Source organism: Girardinichthys multiradiatus, chromosome 23 (assembly GCF_021462225.1).
Source record: "Girardinichthys multiradiatus isolate DD_20200921_A chromosome 23, DD_fGirMul_XY1, whole genome shotgun sequence".
NCBI lineage: Eukaryota > Metazoa > Chordata > Actinopteri > Cyprinodontiformes > Goodeidae > Girardinichthys > Girardinichthys multiradiatus.
This window is the reverse complement of record NC_061815.1, coordinates 39297115-39312526: the sequence shown is the minus strand read 5'-3', so window position 1 is coordinate 39312526 and position 15412 is coordinate 39297115. Positions and strand designations below refer to the sequence as shown.

At 39.8% G+C, this 15412-nt stretch overlaps 1 protein-coding gene across 1 annotated transcript in view; it reads right to left on the bottom strand.

The window, feature by feature from the left end:
* Positions 1-15412, bottom strand: part of drp2 (dystrophin related protein 2) — a 387952-nt gene that overhangs the window by 113920 nt on the left and 258620 nt on the right. Inside the window, exon 4 of the mRNA XM_047353123.1 lies at positions 9255-9411. Coding sequence (XP_047209079.1) covers positions 9255-9411 — 157 coding nt within the window. The remainder of the gene's footprint in view (positions 1-9254; positions 9412-15412) is intronic.

The window sequence follows — 15412 nt, the reverse complement described above, 5'->3', positions numbered from 1 at the left end:
GTGGGAGGAAGCCAGAGTACCCGGTGAGAACCCACATAATACTATTAAAAAAAAAATTTCTCACGGTCAGACATTAAATCAGACAAAACTTTTCCTGTTTAAGGTGAGAAAAAATTACCATATATTTACTAAAGGCCAAAATAATTATATGTTTTTGCCATTCCATTTTTTCACTTTTTCAAATTCAGAAGTTTAACTACATTCCCATAGTATTTTGTAGAATTGCTTTTTAAACAGTATGCTTTGGGTGTCCTCTCACAGCTTCTTACAATGACTTGCTGGGATTTTGTCCGGTTCCTCCTGATAGAACCGGTGTAACTCAGAGTGTATTCACACCAGGAAAGTCCTTTAGTCCGCTTGTTTGGTCTGGAGCAAAAGCGGACTTTATTTTTTTTTGTTTGGTGCGGTTTGCTTTCACATTGTACTTTTTGCAAGTTAACTATTACTTGTAAACAAAGCCAGGCAGGTGACGATCATTGCTCCCATTGGACAGAAATGACAGGGGCGGGACAGAGCACAGACCCGGAAATTTAGGAAACAGCTATAGAGGTGCTGCGTGCAGCACTTCTGTTCTGCCAATTTCTGCCGTTATTACAGCTGCAATATTATTGTGAGGGTAAAGAGCAGCTCATTCAACACAGATTTTGCCACGTTCTATTTATAAATTTGGAACAGCGTTGGAGAATACGTGCTGAACGCAGAAGAAGAAGGTGTGCTCTGTGTGCCTGGTCCCAGATGCCCTGTGTTGCAACAATCAGCTGGCCAGGTATGATTTGAGTATAATGTACACCTTTGCTATCGGCTACGGTGGCTTGTTAAGTCCAAAGAGACGTACATTTTCTGCAGTTGGTTCAGATCGGGGCCAGTTCGTACTCAGACCACAAGTGAACCGCACCACAGTCCGTTTGGAAGCGGACCGAGATCACCTCAAAAAGTGGGTCTCGGTCCGATTGTTTGGTCCGGACCAGGGTTTGCTTGAGTGTATTCACACGGACCAAGGGGGGAAACAAACTCTGGTCCGTTTACAGCGGACCAAAAGTGGCAAGTGTGAATACACCCCCAGTCAGGTTTATAGGCCAACTTGCTCACACACATCTTTTCAGCTCTGTCCACAAATCTTCTATGGAACTGATATCAGGGCTTTGTGATTGGCTCTCCTAAAACATGGACTTTGTTGTCCTTAAGCCACTTTGTATAAAATTTGGCAGTGTAAATTTGAGTGTGTGCTTATTTGTCATTGTCCATTTGGAAAGCCTGTTTGGGTGCAAGTCTTAGCTGTTATGATTCTGGCCCGTCTGCCTGCTCTGCTCTCACTCATGCAATCAACTCATCTGCTTCCCCTGTCTGCTGCTGCACAATCACCGTCATGCCACACACCTGTGGAGCTGCAGTTATACACAGCCCTCTGACAGACAGACGGTGCCAGATTTTCGAAAACATTTGTGAGTAGTTATCCAGCGTTCCTTCCTGACTGATCTCGATATCTGACCTTGCCTTGCCTCACGGATTTTGCCTTCCTGCCTGCCCCTTGTCTGACGGATTGGATTTCTGGAGTTCGACTGTTTTCTGCCTCTGGTTTCATGCCTCTGCCTGCCCCTTGTCTGACACCTCTAGCCCTGGAACTCGACTCTGTTTCTGTCCCTGGATTTACGCCCCAGCCAAGCCACTGGTTTATTCAGCCTGAGCCTGCCTGGCTCTCAAGTCTGCCTGGAATTATTGTCAAGAGGACAATAGTAGCTCTCTGTGTTCCGGTCACAGCTTCAGCTGATTCCCCTGAGGATTTGGATCAGTCGGCAATCCGACTTCAGTCTGTTGGACTCTTCCTCATTAACTGTCTGGATTACATCCTCTTCTGGATTCTGCGCCTCATTCCCAGACTGAGAAGGTTAATGGCTTTATCTAACTCTTTGCAAGTCCTGAGTTTTATTCAGCCACTAACTCATCTCTCTGTCCTCAGTGATTCGTGGAAGCTGACTGCTGCTCTCCTGCTTTCTGATCCTGAGTTACTGAATAAACCTTTTAACTTTTTACTTTGTGTTTGGCTGAATTTGGGTTCTCTGTCTCAGTCCGTGATATTAACTTACTTCAAATTGTTGCTCGATATGTTCCTTCAGTATTTCCGCACAATGTTCTTTCTTCATGTTTCATCTGTTTAAACAAAACACCCTCACAATATGATGCTGCCACGTCCAACATCTGCGGCGGAGCCGCTGAGGCACAGCAGATGGAGGAAGTGCGTCCTTGCACCCCTCATGGACATGAACAGGAAGTGGAGCCAGCTCATCCTTGAGCTCCTCCAGAACAGAAACAGAAAGTGAAGGTAGCTCATTCACGAGCTCACTGGGACAGGAACAGGATGTGAGGGTGGTTCGTCAACGGACCCCTCCGGATCAGGACCAGGAGCAGGATCTGGATTGGGGAGTGAAGGGGGTTCATCCTTGAACCCTTCCTGAAAAGTCTTAGGAACAGAAACCAGGAGTGGAGGCGGCTCAACCCCATGCTCCTCTGGAGCATGAACAGAAACCAGGAGTGGAGGTAGTTGACTTACAGAGTCAGGTCCTCCATGGATGAGATGAAAAAGGGGGCCCATCTCCCTCCACCATCTCGGGAGTTAGGGGATTCTGGGGAAAGAAGCCTTCTCGTACTCCCAGCCAGTCCGAAATCTGGTTTCCCACCTACAACCTCTGCCATGGCAAGCTGCGAGAGGCGAGGAGGCAAGAGTAACGCTGTAAGAATTCCTCTCTGGCCCTGAGTCTGATCAGCATCTCCCTTGCTTGGTCCATTTGGCTGGTTCCTTCTGTCATGAAATGTGGGCAACACCTTCTTGCTAAAAGGCAACAGAGCTACCAACTGCACCACCGTGCAGCTCTGCCATATAGACCATTAATCAAAATATAGGACTGAAGTACTGGTTTATGTGATCAGTGATTTAGTGGGGTTCAGTTGCGTAGCTATGACAATTTATTTGTGTCATGCAAGCCTAAACAAAATGTTTTTATCATCCTTACCTTCTTAATATTGTGCTTCAAACTTTCTATTCATCTATAAAAGAAAGACCTTCACTGGGAAGGTGGGGGGCTGTGTGGTTCAGTAGTGGAGCATACACACCACATATAGAGGCTATAATCCTTGACATAGACATCCTGGATTCAATTCCCAATCATGGACTATTTACTGCATGTCTTCCTTCTTATCTCTGTTCTTCTTCCTCTCAAGGTACTAATGAATAATGTCCACTTGTGCCACAAAATCTTTAAAAATAAATACATTTAATAAAATCATCACCTGCAGCAATCTTTCCTGTATACTAAAAATGTAATTGAATTTCTCTAACAAAAGAAATAGTCAAGCTCTTTATGGAGAGTCCCTTTAAACAGTGAAGAGAGGAGGACCGCCTGAGAGGGTGATGAGCGGCTGAGATCTCGCGAGAGATTTGTGTAAATAATATGGCGGTATACTGGTAAACAAACACAACTAAAGCTAAACACAGCTAAAATAAGCCAATAAATTCAAGCCAAACATAAAAAAGTTTAAAATACTAACCACTGTCTCATATTTTCACAATAAAACAAACTAGATGAGGAAACCTTGGACACAGCCTGGAGAGCTACGTGGAGAAATGTTTTGATAACATCTTAATTTGCAAGCTACAAAAGCTTTACCTATGACCACGCCAACATCAAAACACACCCGCTCAGAGTGCTCGGCCAGCACCTGCACCTCACCAGAGAAAACCTACGCTGATGTCCTGGGGCCTTATGTACGAAACAGTGTGCTGCTTTCATAGTAAAAGTTTGCGGTTCTGAAACATGCGGCGCACAAAAAAATTCAGATTTACAAAACCGTGCGTAGAGATGTCACCGCACACATAGCCTTCATACATCCCAATTTGCAGTGAATTCTGTGCAGCTGCACGTGGCTCTTGAACCGCCCAGTCTACACCCATAAATACATATGCAAAGTAGTATAAATAACAGGAGTATAAATAGCGGAAGGCACCCACCATGTGTCCAAATAACCATAGCAATGGTGCTGTTACAGTCCAAACCAATTCCTTTTGGCGGAACACTGCTAAGAGAGACTGTGTCTACACACCACGAGGGCTATTTGCTAGTCAGTTACAGCAAACCAACAACATCTTCAATGACATCAGTGACTTTAACCTAGCTCAAAATAAAACGTTTGTCGGCTCGTATCTGTTTAGCTCAATGATGATCATCATGACGTGAATATGCCTCCTATTTTTTCTATTAGGAAGACAGTCACTACACACACTATGTGAAGTACTTTGCAACCATTCAAGATGTCACATGAAAAAACACTGTCACGGTTCTGTCACGGTTTACTTGGAATTGGACCCAGAATGCAGACGAGCAGGCAGCGTGATGGTAGGTGAAAAAGATTTAATAACAAAAACTCACTTACTACAGGAGGCAGGAACAAAACAAACGGGCAGGCAAGACAGGCATGGCACGATCAAAAAATAAGACTTGAGCATCAAACTTGACATGAGCATGAGAGTGAAAGATGTTTCCGCGAAGACTAACAGAACAGGTGTGAATATATGGGGTGAAAACCAGGTGGAGCAAGGAGACAGATTAACTTGAAGCAGGTGAACTGAATAAACTTAATTAACAGAACGAAACGTGACTGGAGCAAAACAGACTCTTGAACACAAACTAGAAAAACATGAAGCAAAAGCATAACCAGATCCGAAAACCAAACTTGACAAAACATGAACAACACGACAAAACAAAAGCATGACCAGGAAAATAAACAGAAACATGATTCAAAACTTTAACAGTGAAAAACATAAGGAAAAACCCCGAAAGCAAACAACCCTACATCATGACAGAACCCTCACTGGTAAATGGTTTATTGACCATGGTATCACTGTGCTCAATTGGCCTGCCAACTCTCCTGACCTGAACCCCATAGACAATCTGTGGGATATTGTGAAGAGAACATTGAGAGACTCAAGACCCAACACTCTGGATGAGCTAAAGGCCGCTATCGAAGCATCCTGGACCTCCATAAAACCTCAGCAGTGCCACAGACTGATTGCCTCCATGCCACGCCGCATTGAAGCAGTCATTTCTGCAAAAGAATTCCCGACCAAGTATTGAGTGCATAACTGTACATGATTATTTGAAGGTTGACGTTTTTTGTATTAAAAACACTTTTCTTTTATTGGTTGGATGAAATATGCTAATTTTGTGAGATAGGAATTTTGGGTTTTCATGAGCTGTATGCCAAAATCATCTGTATTAAGACAATAAAAGACCTGAAATATTTCAGTTAGTGTGCAATTAATCTAAAATATATGAATGTTAAATTTTCATCTTGACATTATGGAAAATAATTAACTTTATCACAATATGCTAATATTTTGAGAAGGACCTGTATACTTGAATGGATTCAATTCATCCCATTTAACAGATTAATTATACAATACAGGATGTACAAGAATAAATTTTTTGAATATTATATAACAAATTAAATCTATAATAAATTGTAAATTTAGGTTCAATAAGCTTGGGTTACAAATGCCATCAAGTGTACTCCTTAATCTCAACCCCCCCAAATTAATGTCTAAAATGTACAGGACATTGTCTAAAATAGATGAATCAATATCCTATCCGTTTACCAAATAGGAATCAGATTTATCAGTCAATTTTGACCAAACATTCTGGTCTCAGATATGTTTAAGAACTTTTAAAATGACTAGTAACCCCAGTTTCCAATTAATACAATATTAAATCCTTCATAGAGTACACTGTACAGGTCAACAGATGTTCAGGATGGGTGTTGCACCATCCAATACTTGCTCAGAGTGCACAGGCAATATACCTGACAATTACAACCACGCACTATGGTTATGTACGTGTTCAGAGGTTCTGGTGTCGAATATGTGAAGGCTTATCAAAGTGTCTGAAATGTAATATTTCACCTTCCCTCTCAGTTTGCTTGTTGGGCAACCTATGTCACAATGGAGACAAATTCAGATCCCATGGTTTTCACTGCCTTGTGTATTACTAAGAAAACTAAGCTCATGAATTGGAAAAATAAAACTTTTCTTAGTATTAACCAGTATAGAAACCTTTTGTTGGATTGTACAAGTCTTGAGACAGCCTCTGCCCTGGTCTTTTGGTGGGTTGGTGGGCTTAGTGGCCTCCTAAACTGGATGGGAAGTAGCATCTCATTGCAGGGGCTCTGTTCTTCAAGGGGTGCATTCTGCTGGCGGGGCAGAGGGTCTGTGGGGGTGGGGTGAAGTCAACCTTGGTGTCTAATGTCTTATGTGTTCTGGGAGTTGTTTAAAAAAAAACAGGACAGCTCTTTATTTCATTATGTTTTGGCTGGAAAGGAAAGAAAACGTTTATTTGAGGCTTTTATTGCAGTTCTCACATGCAGCAGCTGCTCATGGCCAGGTGGTGTGAAATCTATTCTAAACAGGCTGTTAAATGTCCAAAGTATTCAGCTATAAAACGTGCAGCTGAACAGAAACAATCACACACAACACTGTGTACACACAGCAACCCACACCTGAGCACAGAAACACATGAATGGATGCCTCTGAGAAGCCTGTTGATGGTGATGATGACGAGGCAGAATTTTACATGAACCCATCCTGAAGACTGTGAATATTCTGACAAGCTGCAATCCATCTCCAATGATGATCTCAGTTTCTTTGTATCTAAAGTGAATGTATCTATTGTGCAGACAAACAAACTGTTCTATAAGGTATTTGTCTTTGAGCGTGTCAGCTTGTGCAGCCTTGAAGAGATTTAAAGGCCAGCTCATTGAGCCACACAGCAATTATCTGACAGGCGGAGATGTCATTTTTGTCAACAACACTTACAGACAGTCCCTAAATGCCAAGGGACAATAACAAAACATTGAAACTGCTGCCAATCCATTCTACACTGAAGCTTAGCAAACACACTGCAGCCAGATAAATGATAATTAACCCCTGTTTTGTAGAGTGTTGATAAAAAAATAATTTACTTTAGAATCAGTGGGATGTTTTGAACATTACAGCACTTTACTTGCATTCCTGGTAAAGACATGCAAATAAAATTAAGTACATATACCTTTTATTGCAGTAGCACACAGAACAGTTTAGAAAAATCCATCTTTTAATTTGATTAAATGTCTCCAGTGCGGAAAAACTCAATGTTAGATAAAAATAGTTTTTAACAAAATCAACAGAGGTGACCCTTGCTGTTAAAACTCAGTATAACCCACTTTTGCCAATTACATTTCACAAGGTTGGAGCAAATGAAATCTGAAGATGCACAAATGTCCTGGGTCTTCTCTTCTGCTCTCTTCTCTTCAGTTAACCCCACATGTTTTCTGGGGACTGAGGTGGTCATATGGAAGAAGATTGATTGGATCAAGTCAAACTCCAAGTAGTTTAGCTAATTGCACATGTTAACGATCACGATGATAGGGCAGGAAAAAACAATTTCCTGGTAGGCTCTCCTAAAACCTGGTTCAAATTCAGACAAAGATGGTGCTCTTAGCTGCAGTTACTAACAGTGAGCTTTGGAGATGCCTTATTTTTTACATCCATCACCATCTCGTTCACTGTGTCTGTGGGCAATTTCCAATAGTTTTAAACCTTGTAAACTTTAGCTCCAAATGTTTAATTAAGACAACAGCTTTTTGTAGTCATTTGCTAATTTACAGTTAAGCCAAAAATTATTTAAATCCCTGGCAGATTTAGATTCAAAATTATTTTGATTTAACTAAAAGGTTTATTTCTGATTGGGAATGAGTGAGGCATCTCTCACAAGATAAAAAAAACATTTGAAGGAGTCTCTATTTTGAAAACAAAATCTTTCTTTTTTATTTATATTTAATTAAAAATGACATGATGAAAATCTTTTCTATCAATAATCAACAGGAAAATCTTTATCAGCAATACAGCAATCAAACCGTTCTTACAATTGATGGCTAGCTTTCAGATTCAAGTCAGGATCCTGGCAGGACCACCCTGAAACATTAATTTTGCATCCAATCAGAAAAAAACAAACATGTTTATATAATTAAAAGATTACCTTAAACCTAAATCTGCTGGAGGTATGAAAAATTGTGAGTTTAACTGTATGAAGATAAACACACATCTGCCTTATTTCAGTGCCATGTTCTCTTATCATTCCAATTTTGAGGAATGCCCCCTGTGCCGTGTCATAGTAATACCCCCAATATATTTATTTTATAGGAGTTGTTAGGGCCGCCAATAATTGTGGCATCCTTGATGCTGTTATAAGCCTTTTTTTTTTTTCTTTTTTTTTTTAAATGGTTTCACTTCTTAATAAATGTACTTAGAGTACAGGTTGGATTCTTCTTAGCTTTTCTGTGTAAATTGTTCAAGTACAAAATAAATATATTTGTTTATATTTATGTTCTGGATATATTAATGCTAAACCTTAAACACAATGCCTTTCAGTTCTGTTGAAAGACAAATGAAAAAAGTCAAGCATTCCAACAAGAAAATATTTAACTCCATAAACATGATTTGTCTGGGCTTTTTTACTCTTAATCTGAAAACAGTATTTATTAAATGCACTTGCGGAATCATTAATTGTGTTAAATACTGAAGAGTAATTTATGATAGGGCGTAGGGTTAGAAAATTTAAATTTAAGAAGACTTAACAGAAGACATAAGACATTAGTTTTACTGATCTATAAATCCGGCCAAAAAGTAGTTGCACTGTAACATTTAGCTATTATCAGGCAATCGCAGCTTCTAACTGAGCCCTGAGTCGATCAGTGGTATCACTGTCAGCTGAGTGCAGAAAAAAACGTTTCACCCATCTATCTAGTATTGACTGAAACTGGAAATTAAATGTGACTCTGATCGATACCTTTGATATCTGCACAAACTCCCAGAAAATCTCTTTATATCTCTAAACTCAAAGCCCACTTTGTGGTTGTAGATAATAAACCTTCTGCCAAAAGAAATGAAAGTCCAGATATTTGACTACGCCCAGTCTCAAATACAACCCTTTAAAAAATTCGGTAAGAAGCAGTCTGGTCTTCACACAGACTGCTCAGACCGCAGCACATAAATGTGTCATCAAGCCTCAATCTTAGTCCACATTCCTCCTATATGGATCCAGATGCAGGAGTCAAAAAAGGTAACTTCTGTCACACACATTTTTGATGATGGTTGCTTTTTTATTTTGACAGAAAAACAAATAGTCTATCCTGGTTCATTGTGAATGCATTCAAAATGTTGTAAACTTTACCTGGTGGAACTCTCTCTGGTGCTGGACGGCCCCCACGTCGCCTCCTATGGGCAGCTGCTCTGATAACTCCTCGTCCTTGGCTGTCAGCCATTCTATGATCTCCTGCAGAGAGAGCTGCAGCTTCCCGCTGTTGTCGGAGAAAGCTTCGAACCGTGCCCTGCCAACACACATATACATAAAGAATGGATTTAGCAAACATTTGCCAAAGCACCAGCCAGGAGATGACATGAAGTCATTGCCTCCCACCTCACAGAATGTCTGCAATGAACTTACTTTGTTAAAATGTAAAATATTTATCACCTGTTATTTTGCAATAAAGGTTTGTTTAAAGCTTTTAAAAGTATCCCTGGTTTTCTCCAAGCATTGTCTTGTTCAAATTTTAAAAAAGAATATTGAGCTTACAGCTCTGGTCAGATGTCTGGTTAAATTATGGGCATGAATCTCATTAATTTGAAGCTTTTAAAAATGTATTTGAATACATCTTTATCATGGGAAGAATAGTTACTGAAGAAACAACTTTTATGAGCTTTAAAAACAAGAAATAGGTCCACAAAATCGAATGTGTGAATAATTTCACAAATCAACACATACTCAACTATGCACATACATTCACGTCAATCATTTTTAATAATTGGTGCTCAAGGGTCTTGAATGTCTTAACTTGGCAAGGCCAAGGCTATTAGCTTGTCATTAGAGATCAAGATTGAGTGCAGCTCTTTGCCAGAATAAGAATTATGTCTTTGGCAGCACTCATTTGATAGGCCTAAACTCAACAAATCGATCAATCAAAACATGTAACAAATGTATTAAAGCTCGAAGAAGGGGAACTGCAGATTTACATGTATGGGGGAAGTCATTTAGAGCCCTCTCCAAGATTTTTTCTCCATATTATTCTGCCGACAAGTGTGAAGTGAATGGCTTCTGAAGATGAGGTGCATGGACAGTTGAGACAAAGATTGTGTTATGTGGACACAACGACATAAAGAATGTTTAGAGGAGTCAAGGTGAGACATTCAAACCTAAAAGCACTGTACCATCTGTCAAGCATGGTGGTGGTAGCATCATGCCGGGTGACTTTTTTTTCTATTTGTGCTTTGCAGAAAGTGGATTGAATGACGATTCATGATCATTTACCGTTTACCATTTCAATGAAAGTAGGACTACTACTAAACTTCAACTCAAATCAGGAAGATTGAAAACTGGGGCACAATTGAGTGTTTAAACAGGACAATGATCCCAAACACACATCTAAACTGGTTTTGGAATGGGTAAAGCAGCCTAACATCCAGCTTTTGGAATGACCTCCTGAAAGCTCTGACCTCAGTTGTATTGAAAATTTGTAGACTATGCTTTAAAGTTGGGTGCATGCAAGGAAACCAAAACTTTAAAGGGGACATGTCATGTAAAATCCACTTTTTTAGCCCTTAAATACATTCTGTTCTATACTTGGAGTCTGTAAGAGAGCAGAAAAGTTGAATTTAGTCTCTCCAGATGTTGCGGAGATATCTTTATATTCAGTTTGAGTCATATTTTTCGGGCCATACAGTTTTCTCTGTCATCAAACTTTATTTTCGGGGTGTGAAATGCTGTCTCAGCATTTAAAGAGACGACACCCAAACGAGTTGCTCTCAGACGCATCTCAGAACAGGGGAAAGAGAGGGACCAGCAGAACTACAATAACAAGGAATTCAGACTAAAGCCATGCAGTTCTACTTTATATAGACCACAGCTAAATAATTGAAGTGTGAAAAGGAAGGATTTAAAAGCATGATATGTCCCCTTTAAGAAGGATATTGAATAGTCTAAAAGGCATTTAATTAAGAAAATGTACAACTTTGTAAGACAACTTTTCTTAGTATAAACGTCAGAAAAAATAGAACATTTGTGTTTGGTCGGTTATTTATTTGTTTTAATAATACTCTGCTGCTCAGCCTAACAATGTGTTTTACTTACAAATGCAGCACCATTTATTGGGAAATAACGTTGTTTAACATTATAGGATTCATTGTATTGTTTAGAGCAAGAAATAATCAATTAAACACAAATTCTCTTACTTTTTTAAAATGTGGAGTCAAGCCTATGATGAGTGTTTGTAACATTATAACCACAACTGTATCTCTTAGAAATCCAAACAACTATATAGAAACATCTTCAGTCAGGATTTGGGCAAATATGTCCTGTTCCATTAATTGGTAGAATTGTCAGTAAAACTAATTTAAACCAAGCCAGAGTAAGCGGTAAACTGCTTAGGACTGAAATTCAAAGTCACCACATCAACTCCTTAAATGTTGCACTACAGCATTTATCATTAATAACCTTTAAACAACTCCCCTTTGACTTCTGACAGCAGAAAGTTAATAATATATAATGATTTTGGTTTAATAAATTAGCTGGATTCAATTAACACAAAGCAGGTAGTGAGGGGAAATTTGATTTGCTGATTTTAATTCTGTAATATTATTATTCAGATTTATTTTATTGAGACAGTTACTCAGTGTGACATTTTCCCTGCTTTGTTTGTCTTGTGTGCAGACACCACAGCGGTAACAAGTCAATGATTGCAGCAATTCATATGCTGAGGCGATTAGAGATGGTAAATATACAGGTCCTTCTCAAAATATTAGCACATTGTGATAAAGTTCATTATTTTCCATAATGTCATGATGAAAATTTAACATTCATATAGTTTAGATTCATTGCACACTAACTGAAATATTTCAGGTCTTTTATTGTCTTAATATGGATGATTTTGGCATACAGCTCATAAAAACCCAAAATTCCTATCTCACAAAATTAGCATATTTCATCCGACCAATAAAAGAAAAGTGTTTTTAATACAAAAAACGTCAACCTTCAAATAATCATGTACAGTTATGCATTCAATACTTGGTCGGGAATCCTTTTGCAGAAATGACTGCTTCAATGCGGCGTGGCATGGAGGCAATCAGCCTGTGGCACTGCTGAGGTCTTATGGAGGCCCAGGATGCTTCGATAGCGGCCTTTAGCTCATCCAGAGTGTTGGGTCTTGAGTCTCTCAACGTTCTCTTCACAATATCCCACAGATTCTCTATGGGGTTCAGGTCAGGAGAGTTGGCAGGCCAATTGAGCACAGTGATACCATGGTCAGTAAACCATTTACCAGTGGTTTTGGCACTGTGAGCAGGTGCCAGGTCGTGCTGAAAAATGAAATCTTCATCTCCATAAAACTTTTCAGCAGATGGAAGCATGAAGTGCTCCAAAATCTCCTGATAGCTAGCTGCATTGACCCTGCCCTTGATAAAACACAGTGGACCAACACCAGCAGCTGACACGGCATCCCAGACCATCACTGACTGTGGGTACTTGACACTGGACTTCGGGCATTTCCTTCTCCCCAGTCTTCCTCCAGACTCTGGCACCTTGATTTCCAAATGACATGCAGAATTTGCTTTCATCTGAAAAAAGTACTTTGGACCACTGAGCAACAGTCCAGTGCTGCTTCTCTGTAGCCCAGGTCAGGCGCTTCTGCCGCTGTTTCTGGTTCAAAAGTGGCTTGACCTGGGGAATGCGGCACCTGTAGCCCATTTCCTGCACACGCCTGTGCACGGTGGCTCTGGATGTTTCTACTCCAGACTCAGTCCACTGCTTCCGCAGGTCCCCCAAGGACTGGAATCGGCCCTTCTCCACAATCTTCCTCAGGGTCCGGTCACCTCTTCTCGTTGTGCAGCGTTTTCTGCCACACTTTTTCCTTCCCACAGACTTCCCACAGAGGTACCTTGATAAAGCACTCTGGGAACAGCCTATTCGTTCAGAAATTTCTTTCTGTGTCTTACCCTCTTGCTTTAGGGTGTCAATAGTGGCCTTCTGGACAGCAGTCAGGTCGGCAGTCTTACCCATGATTGGGGTTTTGAGTGATGAACCAGGCTGGGAGTTTTGAAGGCCTCAGGAATCTTTTGCAGGTGTTTAGAGTTAACTTGTTGATTCAGATGATTAGGTTCATAGCTCGTTTAGAGACCCTTTTAATGATATGCTAATTTTGTGAGACAGGAATTTTGGGTTTTCATGAGCTGTATGCCAAAATCATCTGTATTAAGACAATAAAATACCTGAAATATTTCAGTTAGTGTGCAATGAATCTAAAATATATGAATGTTACATTTTCATCATGACATTATGGAAAATAATGAACTTTATCACAATATGCTAATATTTTGAGAAGGACCTGTAGATGTAAACAGAAACCTGCTAGTGAGAAAGCAAACTGATTCCCAGCATATTTGTCAGATTTAAAGCATATTTGCAAGTAACACTGACAACAAACATGGGTTTTGTCTTTTCACACTTAAATCTAAAATGTACTGTTTGAAAACAACACAGAATAATAAAAAATAAACCAGTTTCACCGTGTTTAACAGGGATAAGATAATCTCTGTACTAAGATGAGTCCTCAGTGAAATTTACAGCCATACTGCAGTGATTGTCCTTAGAATGTTTAAACAGGGGGGCAAAAAGCATTCACCACTACTTCATTCAAGTTTTGTCTTCCAAAATAAATCATAAGAAAGTGGTAAATTGATAAGAAATATTATTTTGCAAATATCTCAGGAAAAAGATTGGATATGGTAGGACTTTAGGAGGTAAACCCTACATGAGGAGAGGACCACTAAGGTCAGTTGCTCGGTGGCAGGTGAAGGTTGGGGTTTGGGCACATCAATTACCTGCAGCATAAATTGGCCATGGTTCTTAGTTTGTACTAAATAGACTAATCCTTCTGGGTTGGTGGTCCGTTTCTGCCTCCAGCAGATTCAAGAGATTCAAGGTCCTGGATACAAGCAGCTCAAATAAGCTTCCTCTGTCAGGCTGGACTAAGCCTTCAACTTAATATATGGAGCAAGGTTATTGGGTCTGAGTTCAGCTTAGAGCAAGACTCTGGGAAGAAACTTGTGCCATCAAAAACTGAATTTGAATTGCTTACACTGAATCTGTATTTGCGTAATTTGACATTAAATGCATTGGGTTGAAAATGAATTTCACTAAACTGAAACTGAATTTAATGGTTTCAAACTGAATTTGTTTGCTATGTAAATTGCTTTGCTTTGTATTGAAATTCAGTTTTATTCCTTTCACTTTCAGTTTTATAATTCAGTTTCACTTCCAAAATTCATTTTTTTGTGTCACACAGTCCTAGAAGCCACGGATTAATCAAACACAGATGTACTGATTTGTGGATGTCATTCACTATTGTTGTGTTCAAATCCAGAGGCTGCATCCTTTGAAGGTCGCATTTGTAAGCCGATTATGTCACTTCCAAGGCTCCTTCAAATGTGGCCGACAAATGCGTCCTTCTTTTCCCCAGATTTGAAGGCCCATCCTATCCCATGATTCATTGCGGGTCGAAGTATTTGTTCAAACGGAAGTAGCAAAGGCCGGCGGAGAGAGAAAAGCTACGCATTCTGTAAAACAAACTGAACCTTTACAATGTGTTTAGACAAGAATGTAGCTGTGTAAACCTGAAATATCTGATCAGTTTATCAAGATATCGCTTAATTGCACAAATGCGCCGACGTATACGTCCGCTGCCCCAGCAGCCGCTCGCCCCGCCAGCTGTCAGCTGACCGGGTGGTTGAGGTGCGCTAAACCCCGAGAGAACAGCTGACCCCCGGAACATTGTTTTCAAACTCCCGCTGGGCTTCCCCAATGTGTGGAAGTTGAGCAGATATAATTCAGTCAGATGAAATCTAATATTAAGGTTTGGTTTATTTATTATAATATTATTAGTATTAGTATTCTCTACAAATAAGCTGATTTAAAATTTGTTTCTAAAGTTAATATGTTAGCGTTTAAGTTGTTAAAAGCTTTACAAATAAATTAAACAAATGGTATTTGTCATCAATGTATTTTATCTACTGTACTGACTTTCTATGAACACAAAAATTATTTTGAACATTTTAAATGGCTGAATAATGAACAAGATCATAAAACAAAAGCATTTTGAACAAAATGGGATTATAAGCCACCAGCAGTATGTAAAAGGGTAAATGAAAGCCATGTAGTTATTTACAGTGGAAACAGTGTTATTAACCTTGAGGCTCTGTTTGTTCTTCTTCACAGCTTTGTGCTTCACGCTAACATGGTTGCTAGGCAACAGAAGTTACGCTGAGGTAAGGGCGGGGGAAACG